Source organism: Anomaloglossus baeobatrachus, chromosome 1 (genome assembly GCF_048569485.1).
Source record: "Anomaloglossus baeobatrachus isolate aAnoBae1 chromosome 1, aAnoBae1.hap1, whole genome shotgun sequence".
Taxonomy (NCBI): domain Eukaryota; kingdom Metazoa; phylum Chordata; class Amphibia; order Anura; family Aromobatidae; genus Anomaloglossus; species Anomaloglossus baeobatrachus.
The window spans coordinates 337,762,304-337,787,462 of record NC_134353.1 but is presented as its reverse complement, the minus strand read 5'-3'; the positions used below and the strand labels follow the sequence as shown (position 1 = coordinate 337,787,462).

Below are 25,159 nucleotides of genomic sequence, written 5' to 3'. Positions count from 1 at the left end.
TTTCCCGTCCCCTGGCTGACCCAGGGGAAGAAAAGTCCTCTGAGAGCCATGACTTGTTCATCTTGGTTCTTTTAGAAACACAGCGAGGGGACTCCAACCACAGTCTCCCTCGTTTCCACTAACTGGGCCACACACACCCCACTTGACTGGCATCAGTTGACCCCCATTTTCAAGATGAAAAAGATGCTTTGCATGAAGCACTCTCAAAAATACGCGTGCCTTTCCCGTCCCCTGGCTGACCCAGGGGAAGAAAAGTCCTCTGAGAGCCATGACTTGTTCATCTTGGTTCTTTTAGAAACACAGCGAGGGGACTCCAACCACAGTCTCCCTCGTTTCCACTAATTGGGCCACACACACCCCACTTGACTGGCATCAGTTGACCCCCATTTTCAAGATGAAAAAGATGCTTTGCATGAAGCACTCTCAAAAATACGCGTGCCTTTCCCGTCCCCTGGCTGACCCAGGGGAAGAAAAGTCCTCTGAGAGCCATGACTTGTTCATCTTGGTTCTTTTAGAAACACAGCGAGGGGACTGCAACCACAGTCTCCCTCGTTTCCACTAATTGGGCCACACACACCCCACTTGACTGGCATCAGTTGACCCCCATTTTCAAGATGAAAAAGATGCTTTGCATGAAGCACTCTCAAAAATACGCGTGCCTTTCCCGTCCCCTGGCTGACCCAGGGGAAGAAAAGTCCTCTGAGAGCCATGACTTGTTCATCTTGGTTCTTTTAGAAACACAGCGAGGGGACTCCAACCACAGTCTCCCTCGTTTCCACTAATTGGGCCACACACACCCCACTTGACTGGCATCAGTTGACCCCCATTTTTTAGATGAAAAAGATGCTTTGCATGAAGCACTCTCAAAAATACGCGTGCCTTTCCCGTCCCCTGGCTGACCCAGGGGAAGAAAAGTCCTCTGAGAGCCATGACTTGTTCATCTTGGTTCTTTTAGAAACACAGCGAGGGGACTCCAACCACAGTCTCCCTCGTTTCCACTAACTGGGCCACACACACCCCACTTGACTGGCATCAGTTGACCCCCATTTTCAAGATGAAAAAGATGCTTTGCATGAAGCACTCTCAAAAATACGCGTGCCTTTCCCGTCCCCTGGCTGACCCGGGGGAAGAAAAGTCCTCTGAGAGCCATGACTTGTTCATCTTGGTTCTTTTAGAAACACAGCGAGGGGACTCCAACCACAGTCTCCCTCGTTTCCACTAATTGGGCCACACACACCCCACTTGACTGGCATCAGTTGACCCCCATTTTCAAGATGAAAAAGATGCTTTGCATGAAGCACTCTCAAAAATACGCGTGCCTTTCCCGTCCCCTGGCTGACCCAGGGGAAGAAAAGTCCTCTGAGAGCCATGACTTGTTCATCTTGGTTCTTTTAGAAACACAGCGAGGGGACTCCAACCACAGTCTCCCTCGTTTCCACTAACTGGGCCACACACACCCCACTTGACTGGCATCAGTTGACCCCCATTTTCAAGATGAAAAAGATGCTTTGCATGAAGCACTCTCAAAAATACGCGTGCCTTTCCCGTCCCCTGGCTGACCCAGGGGAAGAAAAGTCCTCTGAGAGCCATGACTTGTTCATCTTGGTTCTTTTAGAAACACAGCGAGGGGACTCCAACCACAGTCTCCCTCGTTTCCACTAATTGGGCCACACACACCCCACTTGACTGGCATCAGTTGACCCCCATTTTCAAGATGAAAAAGATGCTTTGCATGAAGCACTCTCAAAAATACGCGTGCCTTTCCCGTCCCCTGGCTGACCCAGGGGAAGAAAAGTCCTCTGAGAGCCATGACTTGTTCATCTTGGTTCTTTTAGAAACACAGCGAGGGGACTCCAACCACAGTCTCCCTCGTTTCCACTAATTGGGCCACACACACCCCACTTGACTGGCATCAGTTGACCCCCATTTTCAAGATGAAAAAGATGCTTTGCATGAAGCACTCTCAAAAATACGCGTGCCTTTCCCGTCCCCTGGCTGACCCAGGGGAAGAAAAGTCCTCTGAGAGCCATGACTTGTTCATCTTGGTTCTTTTAGAAACACAGCGAGGGGACTCCAACCACAGTCTCCCTCGTTTCCACTAACTGGGCCACACACACCCCACTTGACTGGCATCAGTTGACCCCAATTTTCAAGATGAAAAAGATGCTTTGCATGAAGCACTCTCAAAAATACGCGTGCCTTTCGCCTCCCCTGGCTGACCCAGGGGAAGAAAAGTCCTCTGAGAGCCATGTCCACATTGTCAGTGGACAGATGCGTGTGCTTATCTGCCAGCAGACCCCCAGCAGCACTGAAGACAGGTTCCGAGAGAACGCTGGCTGCAGGACATGACAAGATCCCCAAGGCGTACGTGGCGAGCTCAGGCAATTTATCCAGATTGGAAGCCTAAAATGAGCAGGGCTCAAGTTGCACAATAATGGAATCGATGTTTCCTTGCATATACTTATATATCTGTGTGTCCTCCTCTTTTTCCTTGTCCAGCTGTTTTGTTTTCGCATGAGTATATGTCCTTGTCACTTTCCCATGTGTTTGTGTTGTGTTGTGAGTTGTTTGTCACCTTTTGGACACCTTTGAGGGTGTTTTCTAGGTGTTTTTCTGTGTTTGTGATTGCCTGCCATTGTTTCCTATGCAGTTCGAGTTCGGTTCGTCGAACGTTCGACGAGCCGAACTCGAACGGGACCTCCGTTCGGCGAACCGACCTCGAGCCGAACCGGGACCGGTTCGCTCATCTCTAATGAGGACATATACTGTGGAATAATTTTTATCTCTCCGAAGTACCCCTTTAATCTACAGATAGTGTTACAATTTTGCCTAACCATGTTAGTGAAAATTGGGATTAACTTATTTCCTACTGGGAGCTGCCAGCTAACTGTCATAGGTGCATGCACCAATCAGCTACAATGTCTTATATACCCCAAAATATTACAAATGGAAATGTGGAAATGTCATATTGCCACGCAAAAAAACAAGGCCTCACACAGACGGAAAAATAAAAAACTTACGGATATTGGAAAATGATGACACAAACCAAATTGCTTTTACAGACTTTTGATTTTTTTTTGTCACTTAAAAACAATCTATGCGAGTTTGTTATCCATGTAATTGGAGGATCATGTTGCCAGGTAATTGTTTCCAAACAAAAAGACGCCATAAAAACATATTCCAAAAAACGAAATTGCAAAAATGTCACCATTTCATTCCACCTGGAATTTTGTTTTATGTTTTTCAATGAATTGTATGGGAAAATGAAAATCCTTTATACAGAAGTGTCAATTTTCACTATCTAGACAATCCCTTTTTAAATTAAATCCTCCTTGTAAAATAAAAATTACAGATGTTATTGCCGGGTCCCCCTGGGCTAGCCTTATATTGTTGTGCCACATGAATAGTGCAGTCAATCAGCAGCTGTGCTATACCTTCTGTGAGAAAATACAAGCCATTTTGTTCTTATAGAAACAATCTTGTCTTATAACTGAATGATGTCATAGGGCTCAGCTAACACTGAGGGTGGGGTAGTTTCACGTTTCTGCACACACCCCTGCAGCTCTTATTGGTGAATGGTAATTTCTTTGTTTGGGGTACTATATAAACTGGTCACATGCTGTAATAAAGCAGAAACTTTCATAACACCACAGATGGTGTGTGCTGTATTGATTCCCAAGCGCTTGTAAAACAGATCTTATTAATTTGGAGATGCAATGACATAGAAAGAGAGCATTTCCCTCACACCTCCCAAATTTCAGCAAATGGAAGTAGGGAAAAAGCAGCAGCTTTATAACGACCACTGAATGGATGTAGAACTCACACGGTATAACAATATTCTCATGTCCCAGGAGACTCGCCTTTGAAATGTTTGGAATGGTGCTAATGTGGGAAGTATTTGATATTTTTATATTACAAGGGGGATATGTAATTTCAAAAGAGGTTGTCCATGAAGTACATAACACCTTGATGGATAAACATCCTTCCATTCTCAAAAATGGATTTTTAATTTTATGGTGTGCTGCCCTTTGATACTGGCCACCTTGCAGTTTCACATTGGCTGCTTACTCAGGCAAAGACATGCCGCTTGCAGACTCTATGATTTAGATTCTGCAGGAGCCACACTGGATCTGGCCAGCTTTAGGTGCTTCTTCCATGCTGCAGAGGTAATGCTGCCTCTGCAAACATTATGAAAGCATTCAGACCAGTGGTGCATCCATGCCGCTACTCCAAACTGTCAATGATAAGGATCCCATTGCCTCTACCAAGTAGGAAGCTAGGAGGCAGGGGAGCGACGTGCTCCTGAAGCCAGAAGATTAGAACACTCTTTTAAGACAAACCAGTAACCACCACATCCTAAGTAACACTGCAATTTTCTGGAAAATAGCTTTGTCAATTGCAGACTTAACCTTTTAATTAGATCTTTTGATGGAGCCGTGTCTTAGAAGACATTCATTTGAGAGGTCAGACAAGCAATTTGGAATTTTAGCACTTTCAGCATAAGCCCTTTTGAAGGGCTAACCTTCATCTGACTTTTCAAATAAGCTTCTCTCTTTTGTGATCTTCTTTTTAACTATATTGATGACCAAAAACATAACTATGAGGAATAAGTAGAACATATATTGCTCAGCGTGAAGGTGACACTCTTGCAGACAATTCTGTCTGGCTCTGGAATGAGCCTTGGGAGTTTGGATTTCCAAGGAGATCTGATCAACCATATCTCAAGCAATGACTAAACTCCTTATTTCTTTTGCTTGAAAAGAAAAACTTTACAGGTTATATTGTGTTGTGTTTTTTTACCACAAGAAAAGCGCTACTATTGTCTATAGGTTGTGTGTAGTACTGCAGTTTAGTCTTATTCAAGTGAATGAGTACACAGCTACAATCCCAATCCGAGGTATTGCTTTTTCTGGAAGAAAGTAATCCAGTTTTTGTAATTGAATATAATATCTTTATAAGAGAACTCTACGACATCTCACAATTAAATGTTTCATTTAAGCTCCATGCAAATTGTCTATAGCCTGCGGTACAGAGTACTTAAATTAGTAAAAATGCTCAAGGGACCTATAATCCTGGACCTACTAGTAAATCAAGGGCATGAGGCAAGTTCTAATGTAACTGGAGTATTTTCCGTAAATGCAGATTTTCGAGTGACAGTTATTCATGATCATACATGGTCTAGATGGATTGTTCATAAACATCTGGACATCTCCCTATGGTAAATTCCGGCTGGCGCGTAATGAATGCAGGTTACATGCCGTTTCTCTGCCTCAATCTCCTTTCAACTATCCTCTTACTGTTTCCTATGTTTATCCCCTGGGGCTACATTCTCTGTATCACATGAACGGGTACTTTTCCCTGTGATTCTTCTGCTCATGCAAGAAACACACATGCAGTCTCTGTGAAAGCAGAGAAGATTGATTTTCTTCTATTCACCTGGTTTGAGACACATTTCCGAATTATCCTTTCACCTGTGTCTGGTGTCTTAAGACGACCTTGATTTTCATTCTGTATTGGATTCATGTTCTTGTGCGGATCCTGAAATCAAGCTTGTTTGTGTTTGTTCTCCCCCAACTTGGTTGCTGCAGCAGAAGAGATGATTTTTTACAGTATTAGGAAAATTGAAATATTTGTCTACTACTTTTCAATTATTCTCTTGACTGACTTGAAAGGTAAGACACCTTATTACAGTGCTACAAGTATGGACTAATGGGGTATATTTAGGATTTGTTTTGCTTTATTTTACTAAATATTCATATATGTAACAATTGTAATATTTGTGCTTACACACATATATGTATATATATATATATATACACACATATGTATATATATGTATATATATACATATATATAAATAAAAGTATGTGTGTATATATATGTATATACATAAAAGTATGTGTGTATATATATATATATACTTATGCACAGAGAAATTGCCTTACAATGCTGAATTTGTCACTTAACTAATATATCCGTTTCTATGTGTGTGTATGTATACATATACAGTATATACCAGTATATATATATATATATATATATATATATATACACTCACACATAGAGACATATATATTTATTGCTTTATGTAGGACCACCAATTAATCTATATTATTGTCACAATGATCCAAAACATTAGTTAAGTGACAAAATCAGCTTTGTAAAGCAATTTCTTTGCGCATACGTTTGTATTAATATTTCTCAACAATGTGACTTTTACTATCAACAGGGATATTTAGGTATAGATATGGCAATCTTTATTTTAATTAGAATCTACTTTTTTAATTAATTTATAAACAAAAATATTTTCTTCTTTATTATTATAATTTATAGTTTTTATTTTTAACAATCTGTTTTTAATTTATATCATAAATCTCTTTTTTTCAAATGAATTTTAAGGTTAAATGTTAATATTTGGAATTTTTTATCAATGGGAATGTTAACAGATTAGTTGTTGCATTAATTGTTGGAGAAGTAAATGCCCTCTGGCACTAAAAGGGTTGAAAGAAGAAGACAATTTAGTCAATAAAAATTTAATATGGTTAAGCCATGCATTAAACAAGGACTTCGGGGAGGGATGCAATCACAAGTACCTTGCATAACATCTGCTTCACTTGTCATATTAAGTTTATATGGGTTTGGGAGAAATCCTTTCTGAACCCATTTCTGGTTTCATTCACTGTGTTTGCGCAATAAAATTTTTAAAGTCTTGCCTTGACATTACAAGGCTTTTAACCTAATTTCCTGGTTGATTTGATAGCCGTAAAGACAAATGTAGTCAAGCTTCTTTAATCCTATTTGTAGTACCTCTAGATATGAGTGATCAGGAAATCAGACAATGCCTGAGGGCCCAGTAGTTATGGGCGCCCATAGGCACATGCCCTAGGGGTCACTGTAAGGCCTCATTCTGACATCCGTGACTCTCACATAAGCAAATAAGGGTATATTTTATCAGTGTTTTGGATCCGATTCCTATCAGTGTTTGGTCAGTGTGATGGTTTTTGCCATTAGTGTTTGATCAGGAATTTTTTTGTATGAAAAATAAATTACTTCTCCTACGACAGCACAATGATGTACTCTGTGTGCTGTCCATGATTTTCATGGACTCCTAGGCTTTCTATGACTGATTCTGGTTTGTGACACTGGTCAAAAACACACATGGTCCACAGAAAAAAAAAAGGATATGGGAAGAAAACCATAAACTTTTATGGAAATATGTTCTATCCATGACCACAAATAGAACACATATGTGAAAAATGGGCTTCTGAATAAGGCCTAACGGATACTAGCTTGCACTGGCGTGAGGCCTATGTGAGAAGATGTGGATTCACTAGGTTGCTACAGATTTAGCATTGCTTTAAACGTAGAAGTAAGGTTATTGAATTCTGGTTTTCATCCTTTTAACGGTTGTGCTGCCGACACACAGAGGACTGTAGGGGGCAGAAGAATTTTTTTTACAGTACAGATCTTTATCAGCTGTGATAGACTATACACTATGTGTGATGGGGTCACTCACATTGCTTGCACCTTCAAGTTAGCACAGGAACACCCTTACAATTAAAGTCCATCCGGTTAAATTTAGACAGATATAAAGTGCACATATCACACAAACATGGGTTTCTATTCCATTACTCTCGAGGTACACCCTCACAGGTTTGGATTCACTTCTCCCCAGTAGTATACCAGTGGAGCTATCAACTGCCATTCACTGACCTTGGCCAGTATGCACACCCCTTTCCAGAGGTACCTCCAAGAGGTCTATCAATCCTCCATATACTGACCCCAGTCTGATGAAGGGAACCCCCTTCTTCCTTCAGAGGATCCCTTCGAGAGGTTTCATATCCTCTTATCCATGGACCCGGTAAGGATAAGTGAATCCTCCGCTCCCTCAGAAGATTTCTTCCTAGAAACATCATAATTGCCTCACACTGACTGCCATGTGCCAAACAGCCTCATTAAGACACATGAGACACATCCATAGGTGAAGGTATGTGGATAGCCAGACCCACCAATCTCTTCAGCTATCCATAATTCTGGCACTTGAAACCCTTATAAAGCTTGTGGTACTACACGTACCAGAGTAGACATTCCAGGTTTACGTCCCAGAGGATAACCACCTCTGAGATACATACCAGCCATTTACAAAGTAGCCGGTTGCCATCTTACATAGTATACAGTACGTTCAGAAGGTCACGGCAGGTAGCTGGTGGAAAATCATAGTTGGAGAACAAGTTGAGTCAATGCCAAAACTATATTTAAGAAATGAATACCTATCCACAGCTTAGGAACCTTTAAGACATTATTGTTCAGGTCCAAAGTAATAGGATAGGGCCCCATTTAAAACCAAGATCAGCTGGCCATTGATGAGCAGGGAAAAATTTCTGGTATTGACCATTAGAGAAGTCAAAAGTTATTTAAGTATGACTAGCAGAAAATAAACACAGCTGCAGGCCAAAAGAACACAAGAAAAATACTGTCATACATGGTGGAAGAATAGCAGCAGGGGCGAGGACGAAAGAATTAGTGACTGATCTGGAACCAACGCAGCTGCCAAGAACTGATTAGTTATGAATTGATTTAAGCTACAAATTGAAAATATACAGTAATTTTCTCTCATAACTCTTAAGGCTTTCACATTAAAATGGTTGACTGTGATTAAAGGAAACTAAGCACTGAAATTGTGATAAAAAAATAAAATTCTGCTGAGATAGTAATTGGCATATAGCAGTCAAGGGGATATAGAAAGTAGGAGGTTGGCTGTGTGCGCACATGTGCATTTTTCCTGCGTTTTGGCTGCGTTTAAAACTGCAGCGTCTCAATGACAAAATGCATGCGTTGTGCTTCCCCAGCAAAGTCTATGAGAAGTCTCCAAATTCCATGCGCACGTTGCTTTTTTTTGATCAACATTTTGGATGCCAAGTATTTGACAAAATCGATGCATTTCAAAAAGCAGCATGTCACTTCTTTTGTGCGATTTGGTTGCATTTTCCACCCATTGTAATTAATGAGGTGTGTCAAAGCACAACCAAAATGTTTAGCTGTGCGCTTGCGCTGCTTTTGTGTTGCATTCTTCATGCTTTTTTGAGAAACAAAACGCAGGTCTTTCAGTCTCTCTCTCTGTCTGTCGGTCGGTTGATCTCTTTATCAATCGGTCGGTCTCTCTCTTTCTGTTGATGTCGGTCTCTCTCTCTGTCGGTCGGTCTCTCTCTCTGTCGGTTGGTCTCTCTTTGTCGGTCGGTCCCTCCCTCCCTCCTTTATACTCACCGATCACCGGCATGATGCTGCACAGCTGTCACACTGCTCTGGAGGCTTCTCCTGGTTTTGAAAATGCCGGCCGGTCATTATTCCATCTCATATTCACTGCTTTCCCCGCCCATCAGCGCCTATGATTGGTTGCAGTCAGACAAGCCCCCATGCTGAGTGACAGCTGTCTCACTGCAACCAATCACAGTCGCCGGTAGGCGGGTCTATATTGTGCAGTAAAATAAAAAAAAAATAATTTAAAAAAAACGGCGTGCGGTCCCCCCCAATTTTGATCCCAGCCAAGGTAAAGCCACACGGCTGATGGCTGGTATTTTCAGGATGGGGAGCCCCACGTTATGGGGAACCCCCAGCCTAAAAATATCAGCCAGCAGCCGTCCGAAAATGTCGCATCCATTAGATGTGACAGTCCCGGGACTCTACCCGGCTCATCCCGATTGCCCTGGTGCAGTGGCAATCGGGGTAATAAGGAGTTAATGGCAGCCCATAGCTTAGTGATAGCAGCCACTAAGTCCTAGCTTAGTGATAGCAGGCATCTATGAGACACCCCCCATCACTAAACTGTAGTGAAAGTAAATAAGCACAAACACAAAAAAATCCTTTATTTGAAATAAAAGATAACAAAACACCCTCTTTCATTGCTTTATTAATCCCCAAACACCCCTCCATGTCTGATGTAATCCACACGAAGTCCCACAATGCTTTCAGATCTGCTACATCGGAAGCTGACAGGAGCGGCCGTAGAGCATGACCGCTCTCTGTGAGCTCCACAGAGCAACTGAAGTGAGTCACGCTGTCAGCGGTGATGTCACTCAGGTTACCCGCGGCCACAGCTGGATCCTCCAACTGTCTCAGGTGGAGGACTTCAGCTGTGGCCGTGGGTAACCTGAGTGACGGCACCGCTGATCGTGCAGATCACTTCAGTCACTCAGGTGAATTGCGTTCACAGGTGAGGTGAGTCATTCACTTGTGATCACAAATAAGGCTGCGACACAGAGGGCCACACGATGACAGTGAACTCGGGTGAAGCTCTGATGTCACTGCCGCAAACCCGTGTCCTGGCACTGACCTCAGAGGTTCATCTGAGTTCATGACAGCACACAGAGACAGAGCCACGGGATGACAATGAAGTCGGGTGAAGTTCATCCAAGTTCATTCTCATCACGCGGCTTTGTCTGCTGTCAGTGGGCATGTAGCAGAGCTGAATTGCCATGGGACCGCACTGTGAAAAATGCATCCAAACCGCATGTAAAATGCATGCAAAATGCATCCAAAACGCAAGCGTTTTGAATACATTTTTTTTTGTCAAGCGCAGTATTTACAGTTATCAAAGTCTGCCAGAGGGTGCATTTTTTTGACAATTACCGAACACAGCATGTTAAGCAACAGTAATGCTTGAAAGTTCAGAATTTTCATATTTCTGAAAAAATTAGACCAAAAATCACATCAGATTGTCACACAAAATATAAAACAGAGAACTGGGAAGTCTTTAATTTTGCCCTCATAACTTCCCATCACTGGGTCAATAACGACTCAAACAAGCACCGCATTAGAAATATGAAATAGTAAATTTATTGGATATGAAAAAACAGTGCAAAAGGATGGAAAAACATGTAAAGACGAGTATAAATACAGGACAAACGACATAAGGAGGGTGAAAAAAAATTCCACACATCCACCCACTAAGTACACTTATCAGAGCTCAAGTATGTCACTACAAGTCAATATATATTATCACAGACATAGGAACAATCATCCATAAAGTCACCCAAAAAAATTCCCATAAGTAATATTAAACCCATAAGTTAGGGTCAGACTGGGGAGAGTTCCACTGCAAAATGCAGTGTCTCATAAAGACAGAGCAGACATCTACAGAGTTTACCTAGTTGTAAACAGTGTACCAGGGTGGGTGTGGGGAAAGAAAGACTTTCTATCCCCACACCCACCCTGGTACGCTGTTTTGGGAACAGGTCAGTGATATCTATGATGTCTATCCAGGCAGCATGGTGGATCAGTGGTTAGCACTGCAGTCTTGCAGTGCTGTGGTCAGGGCCAGCCTTAGCCTGAATGGTGCCCTGTGCAAAACTGCCCTTTGGTGCCCCCCTACTGATTTTTTACCCAGTTTCCCAGGAAACAAACGAGGACAGGAGGCCTTTTTTTATATCTTAAGAAAATTGATCTCTTCAAATGTACAATAAATTACAAATTTGTGCTGGAGAATCTGCACCTCAAATCCATCACGTCTGATCTCGTTTTTTTTAGAGGTCTTCCGATTTCAACCATTTATGCCATATCCATGGATATTGCACCCCACCCTAGCTTCGACTCCACCCCTCAAGTCCTCCACACTCTCCACCATTCTTGGAAAAACGTATGTGTGTATGTGTGTGTGTGTGTGTATGTGTGTGTGTGTGTGTGTGTGTATACATATATATATATATATATATACACACACACACACACACACACACACACACACACGCACACACAGTCATGGCCAAAAGTGTTAGCACCTTTGAAGTTGTTCCAGAAAATAAAGCATTTCCCTTAGAAAATTAATAATATACCCCCTACACTTCCCCTCTCCATAATATACACTCTACACTGACCCTTTCCATAATCTCTCTCCCACACTGCCCCTATTTATAATATTCCCCCACACACTACCCCTCAGTGTACCCCCAAACTTATATCCCTCTGTATAATATCCCCACACACTGCCCCTCTGTAAGATATCCCACATACACACACACACACACTGCTCCTCTGTATAATATCTCTCCCACACACGCTGCCCCATGGATAATATCCCCCACAAACACTGCCCCTCAGTAGAATATACCCACACAATGCTCCTCAGTGTAATATCCCACACACACTGCGCTTCTGTATAATATCCCCCCACACTGCTCCTCTGTATAATATCCCCCCACACACTGCACCTCAGTACACTATCCCCCGCACACACTGCACCTTAGTATACCATCCCCCCACACACACACTGCTCCTCAGTATAATATCCCCCACACACTGCTTCTCAGTATAATATCTAACCACACACTGCTTCTCTGTATAATATCCCCCACACACAATGCCCCTCTGCATAATACCCCCCCACACACTGGTCTTCTGTATAATATCCCCACCTACACACACTGCTCCTCTATATATCCCCCACACACTGCAACTCTGTATAATATACAAACACACAATGACCCTCTGTGTAATATCCCTCATGTACGCTGCCCCTTTGTACACTATCCCCCACACAAGCTGCCCCTCTTTATATATATATCCTCATACACAAAATGCTCCTCTGTATATCACCCCACATACACTACCCCTCTGTATACTATCCCCCACACACATTGTCTCTCTGTATAATATCCTCCTGGTATATATGTTCAAATCCTGGTATATATGTCTGCATCCTGGGCCCTTCCTGGTATGCATGTCCCCATCCTGGTTTATTGTTCCCTTCCCAGCATAAATGTCCTCTTCCAGGTATATATGTCCCCATCCATGGACCCTTCTGGTATGCATGTCCCCCATCCCAGTTTATTTGTCCCTACCCTGGTATATATGTCCGATCCTGGGCACCTGGTATGTATATCCCACTACTGGGCACATTCTGGTAGATATGCCTCCATCCTGGTTTCTGTCCCCTTCTTGGTATATATGTCCTCCTCCTGGTATATATGTTCCCATCATGGTTTATTTTTCCCTTTCCCAGCATATATATCCCATCCTAGGCTCTTCCTGATGTATATACAGTTAGGTCCAGAAATATTTGGACAGTGACACAAGTTTTGTTATTTTAGCTGTTTACAAAAACATGTTCAGAAATACAATTATATATATAATATGGGCTGAAAGTGCACACTCCCAGCTGCAATATGAGAGTTTTCACATCCAAATCGGAGAAAGGGTTTAGGAATCATAGCTCTGTAATGCATAGCCTCCTCTTTTTCAAGGGACCAAAAGTAATTGGACAAGGGACTCTAAGGGCTGCAATTAACTCTGAAGGCGTCTCCCTCGTTAACCTGTAATCAATGAAGTAGTTAAAAGGTCTGGGGTTGATTACAGGTGTGTGGTTTTGCATTTGGAAGCTGTTGCTGTGACCACACAACATGCGGTCTAAGGAACTCTCAATTGAGGTGAAGTAGAACATCCTGAGGCTGAAAAAAAAGAAAAAATCTATCAGAGAGATAGCAGACATGCTTGGAGTAGCAAAATCAACAGTCGGGTACATTCTGAGAAAAAAGGAATTGACTGGTGAGCTTGGGAACTCAAAAAGGCCTGGGCATCCACGGATGACAACAGTGGTGGATGATCGCCGCATACTTTCTTTGGTGAAGAAGAACCCGTTCACAACATCAACTGAAGTCCAGAACACTCTCAGTGAAGTAGGTGTATCTGTCTCTAAGTCAACAGTAAAGAGAAGACTCCATGAAAGTAAATACAAAGGGTTCACATCTAGATGCAAACCATTCATCAGTTCCAAAAATAGACAGGCCAGAGTTAAATTTGCTGAAAAACACCTCATGAAGCCAGCTCAGTTCTGGAAAAGTATTCTATGGACAGATGAGACAAAGATCAACCTGTACCAGAATGATGGGAAGAAAAAAGTTTGGAGAAGAAAGGGAATGGCACATGATCCAAGGTACACCACATCCTCTGTAAAACATGGTGGAGGCAACGTGATGGCATGGGCATGCATGGCTTTCAATGGCACTGGGTCACTTGTGTTTATTGATGACATAACAGCAGACAAGAGTAGCCGGATGAATTCTGAAGTGTACCGGGATATACTTTCAGCCCAGATTCAGCCAAATGCCGCAAAGTTGATCGGACGGCGCTTCATAGTACAGATGGACAATGACCCCAAGCATACAGCCAAAGCTACCCAGGAGTTCATGAGTGCAAAAAAGTGGAACATTCTGCAATGGCCAAGTCAATCACCAGATCTTAACCCAATTGAGCATGCATTTCACTTGCTCAAATCCAGACTTAAGACGGAAAGACCCACAAACAAGCAAGACCTGAAGGCTGCGGCTGTAAAGGCCTGGCAAAGCATTAAGAAGGAGGAAACCCAGCGTTTGGTGATGTCCATGGGTTCCAGACTTAAGGCAGTGATTGCCTCCAAAGGATTCGCAACAAAATATTGAAAATACATTTTTTTTTTTGGGTTTGGTTTATTTGTCCAATTACTTTTGACCTCCTAAAATGTGGAGTGTTTGTAAAGAAATGTGTACAATTCCTACAATTTCTATCAGATATTTTTATTCAAACCTTCAAATTAAACGTTACAATCTGTACTTGAATTCTGTTGTAGAGGTTTCATTTCAAATCCAATGTGGTGGCATGCAGAGCCCAACTCGCAAAAATTGTGTCACTGTCCAAATATTTCTGGACCTAACTGTATATTCCCCTCCTGGGCACATTCTGGTATATATGTCCCCATCCTGGTTTTTGTCCCCTTCCTGGTATATATCTCCTTCTTGTGTATATGTGCCTTTCCTGGGTCTCTCCTCGTATATTTGTCTACTGCAAAAAGAAAAAAAAAAACATTTTAATCACCCTCCCCAGCTCCCACGCTCCTCTCTGAGCAGCGATGCATTTCCACACATCCAGCTAAAGCAAGGCAGGGGCTGCAGTCAGTGCCCCCCACCACCCATGGCTGGAGTCAGCAACCCCCCGCCCCTGGAGTTAGTGCCCCCCTACCAATCATGGCTGGAGTCAGTGCCCCCAACCACAATCTGCGGCTGGAGTCAGTGCCCCCGCTCGCCCCTCGCGGCTGGAGTCAGCGCCCCCCCCACGGCTGGAGTCACCCGCCCACCCCCTGTGGCTGGAGTTAGTAGCCCTCCCACCCCCCGCGGCTGGAGTCAGCGGGTCCCCCACCACCCCCAGCAATCTTCAGCTCATAGAGCGCCTACCTCTCCCTGCCGGATGCCGCGCGCTCGCCAGCTCTGTGTTGCCCGCAGCACTGTGATGAGCTGCAGAGTGATGACCTCATCACATTGGGCTGCGGGATGACGCGCCACGTTTCTGCTCTGCTTCATTCACAGTGTCTCCCCCACCACATGGCTAATTTGCATGCGATGCCCTAAAAGGACTTTGCACGCACCTTAGTCATGTGCAGACTGCAGTTGTGGCTGGAGCGACACTGGTGGGCCCGGCTGGCCAGGAGCTACATAAAGCTAAGTAAATATCCAGCAGCGGTTACAGTAAAAACGCAGTGCTGGGACCGGAGGAGCCAGGAAATTTACGAAATCTTACCTCTCTGCTGCGCCCCCACCTGAAGCATGGCTGTCGGCGCCCTGTGCGACCGCACTAGTCGCACATGCCTAAAGCCGGCCATGGCTGTGGTACTGAGTTCAAAGGACAACATCTGCAAGAAGTAATGAGGACAGTGTTGATGATGTATGTAAAACACAGCAGAATATGTTGGTGCTATATAAAGATTATTATTATGATCACTCTTCTTAGCTGTTGCTGCAGCTAAACTAGCTTGTACCTCAGTCCAGATGCTGATAGATGCTATTCACAGCAGGAAGAAGGCTTTTAGCTGGAATAGGCAAAAGTAGACTAGCTTCTTGACTGAACAGTGTAATAAATGGATACTTCAAAGAAGACTCTGAAACAGACTTGTTATGAGCGAATTCAGCCCTAATAATCAGGTCTGGACCGTTATTTTTATGGGAATTTGAGAATATTTGTAAATACTATTCCATGGACTGATTAATTCTTTCAGTCTGCTCATTTTATTGGAGGTGATAGGCCAAGAGAAGTCAATTTACATTTTTACGTTCTTGTAGAGTGCTCTCCAGAACCTGGAAAGAAATTATACATCACGGTCAGAGACGACATGAGCTGGAAGGAGAATTTCTTTAAAAAATCCTTGAGCAGATAGATAAAGGCACAAAATGAGACATTTTGGAGGATTAGTTCACTACAACACAGATAATGTTGAACACCTGAGCTTCAGGAAGATCAGTAACAAAGTCCATAGAAATCTGAGCCAAAGGCGCTTGTGGAATTGAACAGGACCAAGGTGTGCTCGATAAGAGGGTTTGAACTGCATACAGCGAGGATGTTGCAAACTCCTTGACATCTTGTCTCCATTTGGGCCACCAAGGTGCAGTGCCTTTGAAAGTATAGAACATCCATTAGTTGGTGAACTGGCGGAAGAAGTGATGGCAGCAACAATACGTTCAGGTTCAATTACACATGAAGACAGATCATCAGCAGCATCAGATGTATCAAAGAACCTGGGTGGAATGTCAGCCCTGCTTTTTTTTTCAGCCGATTGATAAGTGAGGATGACATCAAATTGTGAGAACAAGAGTGTTCATCAAGCTTGGCATGGATTTAGCCTATGAGCAGACTGCAGATACTTCATGTTTTTGTGGTCAGTATAGATAGTTATTGGGATCTTAGCTCCTTCAAGAAGATATAACCATTCCTCATGGCCAAGTTTTATGGCTAGAGTTCATGGTCATCGATGCTATAATTGCACTCTCCTAGAGAACATTTCTAGGAGAAGAATCCGCAGGGACGATTGCTTGCTCTGGAGAAATTTTGTGAGAGAGCTGCTCCTACATCTACTTTAAGGAAGATTAGTTTGTTCACATCATGAAAGTGAAGGATTGGAGTAGTAGGAAAATGAGACTTGAGTTCCTGAAAGGCTTGAACACCTGATTCTGACCAGTTCTGTGAATTAATGCCTTCCTGAGTTAGGGATGTCAACACATTAACCACTTGAGAATAGTTTTGAATAAACTGGCGGTAATTAGTAAAGACAAGGAATCTTTTGAGAGCCTTGATACTGACTGGATGTTGCCAATTGAACATGGTGGAAACTTTCTCTTGGTTTATACAAAGATCACCAGAAGAGATGATGTAGCTGAGGAATGGCAATTCTTGTTGCTCAGACAAATTTTCAACTTGGCATACAAATAATTTTGTCGGAGTCTTATTAGAATGGAGCAGACACGAAGGCAATATAAGCCCAAGACTCTGGAGAAGAGTAATATGTCATCCAGATAGACTAAGTGCCGCTTTACACGCTGCAACATCGCTAGCAATTGCTATCGATGTCGCGTACGATAGCACCCGCCCCCGTCATTGTAACGATATGTGGTGATCGCTGCCGTAGCAAACATTATCGCTACGGCAGCGTCACACGCACATACCTGTTCAGTGACGTCGCTGTGACTGCCGAACAATCCCTCCCTCAAGGGGGATGTCCGTTCGGCGTCACCACGACGTCATTAAGCGGCCGGCCAATAGAAGCGGAGGGGCGGAGATGAGCGGGGCGTAACATCCCGCCCACCTCCTTCCTTCCGCATTGCCGGCGGCCACAGGTAAGGTGAGGTTCCTCGTTCCTGCGGTGTCACACATAGCAATGTGTGCTGCCGCAGGAACGACGAACAACATCGTACCTGCAGCTGCAACGATAATTAGGAATGGACCCCCATGTCACTGATTAGCGATTTTGAACATTTTTGCAACGATTCAAAATCGCTCATAGGTGTCACATGCAACGACATTGCTAACGCGGCCGGATGTGCGTCACAAATTAGGTGACCCGTAGCGTGTAAAGGCACCTTATGGCATATTGATAAAGGACAACACAAAAGATCTCATTCACAAAGTGCTGGAACACAGCCACTGCATTGCACAATCTGAAAGACATAACAGGATATTCATAGTGACCACTGCTGGTGTTGAACGCAGTCTTAAATTCATCATCCTTTATGATGAGGATTAAGTTATAAGTGCCACACAAGTCTTACTTAGTGATGATGGTAGTACCTTTAATCCTGTTGAATAAGTCAGAGATGAGGGGCAATGGATAACAATCTTTCAGAGTGATTTTATTCAAGGGAGGGATCCCCTTGAGATATTCACTGAATTTGTGGATAAATTGAATATGAACTCCTTAGGACTAGCCTTCACTTACGTCATCCATCCTGAGAGATTGCCTTTTCTGAACCTACTAGTGTCAATTGACCCAGATGGCAAACTCGGGACTACGATCTATAGAAAGCCTACTGCCACAAATTCACTCCTTAGATGGGACAGTCACCATCCCTTGCCCCTCAGGCGGGGTATCACTATGGGACAATACCTTCGCCTGAGAAGGAATTGTTCTGATCGGGGTGAATTTGTGGCTAAGGCTGCTGACCTGAGGTCCCGTTTCTTGGAGAAGGGGTATCCTGATTGGGTCCTTAAACAAGCCTATAAGTTTTCTCTTGATCAGGACCGGACAAGACTCCTATCCCCTCAATCTAGATAAAATGATGAGAGGGGTGTTGTGAGACTCATCACTATGTACACCAAAGGTGTCCCAGCCATCAGAAGGATTCTTGAGCAACACTGGGGTATTCTTGGGATGGATGAGGACATTGTTGACTGTGTTAAACCACAACCGGCGATCACTTTTCGTAAGAACCGTTCATTAGGTGATCGGTTAACTCACAGTCACTTTGTGCCACCCAGTGTGGAAACCATCTGGATCCCAAGTAAACTATCTGGTTGCTTCAAGTGCGGGTCATGTGTTGCCTGCAAAAACATCAGGACAGGTAATGAATACACTAGCACTTCTACGGGTGAGTCCCTGAGTGTTAGGGAGTTCATTAATTGTAAAACAAAGGGTGTGGTGTACCTTGCCACATGTCATTTTGGGTTACAATACGTCGGCAAAACCATACGTGAATTCCGCAGACGTATTGGTGAACACATGGGAGACATCAGAAATAACCGTGACACCCCTATTACCAGAGACATGAACGTACGCCACAGTTCCAACAGGGAAGCCATCCATTTTATGGGTATCCTCAAAGTCAAAATGTCCTCCAGAGGTGGGAACATAGAGCGCGTTCTGCTACAAAAAGAGGCGAGGATGATTTTTCGCCTCAAGACCTGTCATCCGGATGGCCTTAATGATCAAATTAACTATGGCTGTTTTATTTGATCTTAGGCTTCTGTGTCCGCTGACTGTTCTGTTCCTGTGAAAGGTTAGTCTGGACGATCAACCAAATTCATTCTTTAGCCCATTTTTTGGCCCTTCTTTATTATAAGATGACATGGGTCTTAAGGGAGATATCATGACTCCGGAATGTCTGACTGAAGGCCTTTGACCTACCCCAACAACCCCCCTACCCCCCTGGGGTTCTTATCTAAAATAAACACAAACACTGTGTGACGTTGGAATATAAAGGCCACAGCAGCCCCATTTATTCATAACATAAACATCAGCCATGTAACAATACAACTCTTCATTGAAGAACCCGAAAAGGAAGGGGGGGGTACCTGAAGGTTAACCAAAATGTTCGTTGCAACATCAGCCTGTCTCCTGACCCTCAGCCGCAACACACCGACTCGAGAGCCCAAGCCAGATGTTGCCCCCACTATGTCCCGCTGAGACTCAACCCAGCAAGGACCCGTTTACCAAACAATTGCACCGCTAGAGGTAACCCGCTCCGGCACTGGGTTCCGTCCTCTCCTCTGTACAAACCCCCACCTTCAGACACCCCCCTCCTTTCCGCCGCTGCGACAAATACGATCTTCCTTCTTGTCTTCATCGATGTCGAATCCACAATTAGGGCGGGCGGGCGGGAACGATTCCGGTCACCGTCCAGGTAGGAATGACCCACCCCCCCTCTGACCTGCCCTATATACTACCCCCTATAGTCACCACCCCCTGACCAATCAAACTGACCCCTGATCCTAACTGCCCCTTAGCACCACCCCCAAATTTCGCGCCCAAACTGACTTTCTCCATTAACCCCTTGTTAACCCTATGGCCTGGCATCCCTCCTAGTCATGTAGCCCTCCCTTAAGCCCCTTCGGGTCAGCAGTCCGGGCTCTTCCTTGACTCCGGAATGTCTGACTGAAGGCCTTTGACCTACCCCAACAACCCCCCTACCCCCCTGGGGTTCTTATCTAAAATAAACACAAACACTGTGTGACGTTGGAATATAAAGGCCACAGCAGCCCCATTTATTCATAACATAAACATCAGCCATGTAACAATACAACTCTTCATTGAAGAACCCGAAAAGGAAGGGGGGGGTACCTGAAGGTTAACCAAAATGTTCGTTGCAACATCAGCCTGTCTCCTGACCCTCAGCCGCAACACACCGACTCGAGAGCCCAAGCCAGATGTTGCCCCCACTATGTCCCGCTGAGACTCAACCCAGCAAGGACCCGTTTACCAAACAATTGCACCGCTAGAGGTAACCCGCTCCGGCACTGGGTTCCGTCCTCTCCTCTGTGCAAACCCCCACCTTCAGACACCCCCCTCCTTTCCGCCACCGCGAGCTCGCATGACCCCTTGTGCGCGCGAGTCCTCCCTCACCAACAAAGCCTTCTCAAGCCCCTCCATCAGCCCTAAGGCCCAAATATCATTTCCCACCGAATTTAAATGGACCCCGTCCCGGCGCAACAAGTCGGCGGACGCCGCTTCCAACTCCGGGTGCCGAACAGAGACACCCCCAACCCGGGAAATGAACCGCCCAATCTCCCGATTCACTTTACTTCGCGCCCTGTTTACTGCCTCCACCGACCTGGCGTGCCGCCATGTCAGCCGCGCAACCATATCCGACCAGACAATTACTAGACCCGGGTGGGAAGACAGGAGCCGCAGGCAGTCACATTTTATGTCTTGTATCAGGTCCCTGGAAGCCCGGAGACCCAGGTCATTCCCACCCGCGTGTAGTACTACCACGTCCGGTGCTCTGTCCAGCTGCGAATGGTGGCGCCAGGTAGGCAACACCTCACTCCACAGCATGCCCCTGACCCCGATCCATCGCACAGTAGCCTTCTCTCTGGGAACCCCCAACTGGCGGCCGTCCGGTCGTATTCCCGCACGAAACGCCCCCCAATACACGTATGAGTGGCCGAGCACCCACACCAACAACGGTAAACCTACAAAACAAAAGGTGACAACACAGAGGGGGTGGGGGGGGGGTCACAAGGAAGAAAATGGGTAATGATTACCAAACAAATACCGCCCCCGACCCCCCCCCCCTCCCCACCAATAGCTCACAACAAGTTCGGCCAGACGTAAGATCTAAACCTGGCCGAGTCCCATCGTCCGATCTTACGGAGAGCCTGCGCGCCCAGACCCCAACGAGCCGCCTGAGTCGCAGCCCCAATCCGAAAGGAATGCGACGCGAACTCAGCCTCGTTGAGACCGCAACACTGCAGGCACCTCCGAAAGATGCAGACAAATTGGTAACCCGACAAGGCTGACCCGTCCTGGTGGGACAAAAGGGACCCCGGGCGAGCTCCCCTCACTTCTAAAAACGCCGACAGCCATCTGACAGGGCACTCCGCTAAACCAGGTACACCCCATAGTTCCACCATCCGACCTCTACCCAGCTGGTCCGTCTTTGACCGTCTCAAGCAACACCGCACCACATCCATGCCGCATTCCACGTCCTCCAGCAACAAACCTCCGTGACTCCTCGTGTTTCTGCTCACCAGTTCACTAATTCTGAACGCCCCAAAGAAGGCCAAAACAAAAGCGGTCCCGAACAACTGGCATTCATACTCCGAACAGCACACCCGAGGCAACACCGACAACAGCTTGCCCAGCAGCTCAAAAGATACCGGGCGCCGAAGGTCTCGGCGCGCCCCCGCCCTCCGGTAACCCTTCATCACCTGGCGCACCCAGAAATCCTTCGTAACGTCCTTCCAGCCCAATAACTTGAAAAAGAAGGAAATGCCCGCTAACCTGCCCGCCACGGCCGACCACGAAAGGCCTTCTTCCTTAGTCCTGCCCAACATGAACAAAACTAAATAAACTCTGTCACCTTCAGATACATGACCTCCCACCTCATCAACCAACTCGAGCCAACGGTCCCACGCTGAATTATAGCTGCGCCACGTACTGGGTGCCACCGAATGTCGGATCAATTCCCAGGCCGGCTGCAAACCAGGTCCCACAACCAGACGGGCCATACGGTCTCCTGCTGCTCCGCGTCCGGCGCCAGCATTCGAAAGCGGTCCCACTGGAAGCGAGATAAAGCATCAGCCACAGAATTCAGCACCCCCGGCACATGTACAGCGCAGACCCACAAGTTCAACTCCAGACATTTCAGCACCAAATGACGCAAGAGGTCCACCACCGGAGGGGAATCAGCTGTCAACTTGTTAACACACTGAACAACCCCCAGGTTGTCACACATGAAACGCACCTTCCTATCTTTCAAATCCTGTCCCCAAACCTCTAAGGCCACGACAATAGGGAAAAGTTCCAACAGGGCCAAATTCCTAGTCAGACCGCAAACCCGCCACGAATCAGGCCACCTGCCGACACACCATCTCCCCCCAAAATATGCGCCAAAACCACTGGATCCCGCCGCGTCCGTATACAGCACCAACTCCTCATTTGACACCACCTCACGAAGCCACAATGACCGTCCATTGTACAGCTGCAAGAAACGGGACCACACTCTCAGGTCCGCCTTATGCTCCACCTTCAAACGCACAAAATGCAAAGGGTGCAACACACCGGTGGTGGCTTGAGCCAAGCGACGGGAAAAAACTCTCCCCATCGGCAATATTCTACACGCAAAATTCAACTTCCCCAACAGGGACTGCAAGTCCCGTAAACGAATCTTCTTGGCCCCAATGGCCCCTTGAACACAACGCCTCAAATCCACCAGCTTGTCCTCCGGCAAGCGGCACTCCATGGCAACCGTATCCAGCTCGATACCCAGGAATTTCAAAACCGTAACCGGACCCTCCGTCTTCTCCGGCGCCAATGGAACGCCAAACCGGCGAGCAACCTGCTCCACTGTCCGAAGCAAAAGGGAACACTGCGAGGATCCCGCAGGCCCCATGCACAAAAAGTCGTCCAAGTAATGCAACACTGAATCTAGACCCGCCTCCTCCTTAATTACCCATTCCAAGAAACAACTAAACTTCTCAAAATAAGAACATGAAATTGAACAGCCCATAGGCAAACAACAATCTACATAAAACTTGCCCTCCCACCAACACCCCAACAGGTGAAAACTGTCCGGGTGCACCGGCAACAGGCGGAAGGCCGCTTCTATATCCGTTTTCGCCAAAAGCGAACCACGGCCCAACTTCCTTAACCATTCCACAGCCTTATCAAAACGGACATACGAAACCGAAACCAGCTCAGGATCAATACCATCGTTCACCGACCGGCCAGTAGGATAGGACAAATGGTGGATGAGCCGGAACTTGTTAGGTTCCTTTTTCGGGACCAACCCCAACGGGGACACAACCAAGTCCGGCAATGGAGGGGCATCAAACGGCCCCGCCATCCGTCCTAGCTCCACCTCCTTCCGTAACTTATCCGCAACAATCTCACCATGTAGGCGAGTCGACTGTAAATTTTTTAAACGAATCTCTCCCGTCTTAACCACTGACGGTATCTTGAAACCAAAACTAAAACCATCACTCAACAATTCCGCCGACCCCCGATCCGGGTATCTACTTAGAAACGGCGCCATCCGATCTACCCTCACCGGGGTCCTCCCTTTTCGACGAAGACTCAGCGGCCTTTCCTTTTCCCTTCCGGAAGCACTTAAGGTGACTGTGGGCGCCACCACAGCCCGAACACTCGTGCTTGAATCGGCAGGAAGACCCAAACCGGCATTCCTTCTCATTAAACTGCCAGCAATCGCCCTTTTTGGGCCCCGACGAGGTGCCAAATGATCCCCCGCCGGTGCCCCCTGGAAAGGACTGTGATGCCGACTTCGGCGCAGCCATCAGCCGCATCCATAGACTAATTTCTTTGTGGTCCCACCGTAAACTGGGTCTGACCGCCTTCCTCTGGCGAAACTGCTCGTCATATCTTAGCCAAGCAGTCCCCCCATAGGTCCTATACGCCTCACAGATAGAATCCAGATAACAAAAAAGCGCCGTACAGTTATCCGGAGCCTTTTCCCCCACCACACCGGCCAGTATCACAAAGGCCTGCAACCAGTTCTGAAAAGTGCGGGGAATAAGGCGATAACGCCGCCGTTCTTCCTCGTCCTTTTTGCTCTCATCCGGTTTAACCCGATCCAGATTAAACTTTTCCAACGGAAGCAATGAGAATATTTCAACATATTCATCCTTCCATATTTTTTCCCTGGTCTCCTGCTTCAGATGCGCCCCCAACGGGCCATCAAAGCAAACATACACTTCCCCTCTCGCCTTGTCATCCAATCGAACAATGTCCACTGCAGCCGCAGCTGCGGCAGCGGGAGCCGCAGCTGGGGCCGCGGGAGCCGCCACCACCGGCTCACCAACCGCATTGCCACTAGCAACCCCTCCAACCGCAGGAGTCGCAACCTCCTGCCCCGTCGCTCCCTGCCACACCAAGCTAGGGCCCCCCACAGGGGCAAACAAACCCCTAACCAACCTCAACAACTCGGATGCCACACTGCCGTCACCCGTCACCACATTCACGACCCGCCCGCCACTCGGGCCACCAGGTAAACCACCCGTACCACCAACCACATTCACGCCCTGCACGCCATCCATATCACCAGACACACCATCCATAGCCAAACCAGGTGCACGAGAAATAGAAGAAACCGTGGTCTTACCAGGCTGACTCCGAGAAGATCCCGAAACAGCCGTCACATGTCCTCGGCGTCGCACTCCAGCCGCCTCGCCGACCTCCACGATCTGGTCCCCGTTGCCGTCCTCCGTGACGTCCTCCTCCAGGGTGGCCTCATCGTCCTCACTGGACCCAGGCCCAGGGAGCCCGCCGTCCGGCAGACTCGACCTTAGGCCCCGTCCGCCCGCAGCACCATCCATCCTCCGCGACGATCCAGACGCTGGCTCCGCCACATAAACACCGCCTGGGGCATGCCGTCCGGCATCCCCGCGTGCTCCGGCTGATCCCGACGCCGTCCCATCG

The 25,159-nt window shown here is 46.3% G+C and overlaps 1 protein-coding gene across 2 annotated transcripts in view; it reads left to right on the top strand.

Annotated features, from left to right (window-relative positions):
• Nucleotides 1-5,216: 5,216 nt before the first annotated feature.
• The window catches only part of CHRNA6 (cholinergic receptor nicotinic alpha 6 subunit), a 97,502-nt gene continuing 77,559 nt past the window's right edge, over nt 5,217-25,159 (top strand). For both annotated transcript variants that reach the window (XM_075352251.1, XM_075352242.1), the window contains exon 1: nt 5,217-5,672. In XM_075352251.1, the coding sequence (XP_075208366.1) occupies nt 5,597-5,672 (76 nt within the window). In that variant the 5' untranslated portion in view covers nt 5,217-5,596. The remainder of the gene's footprint in view (nt 5,673-25,159) is intronic.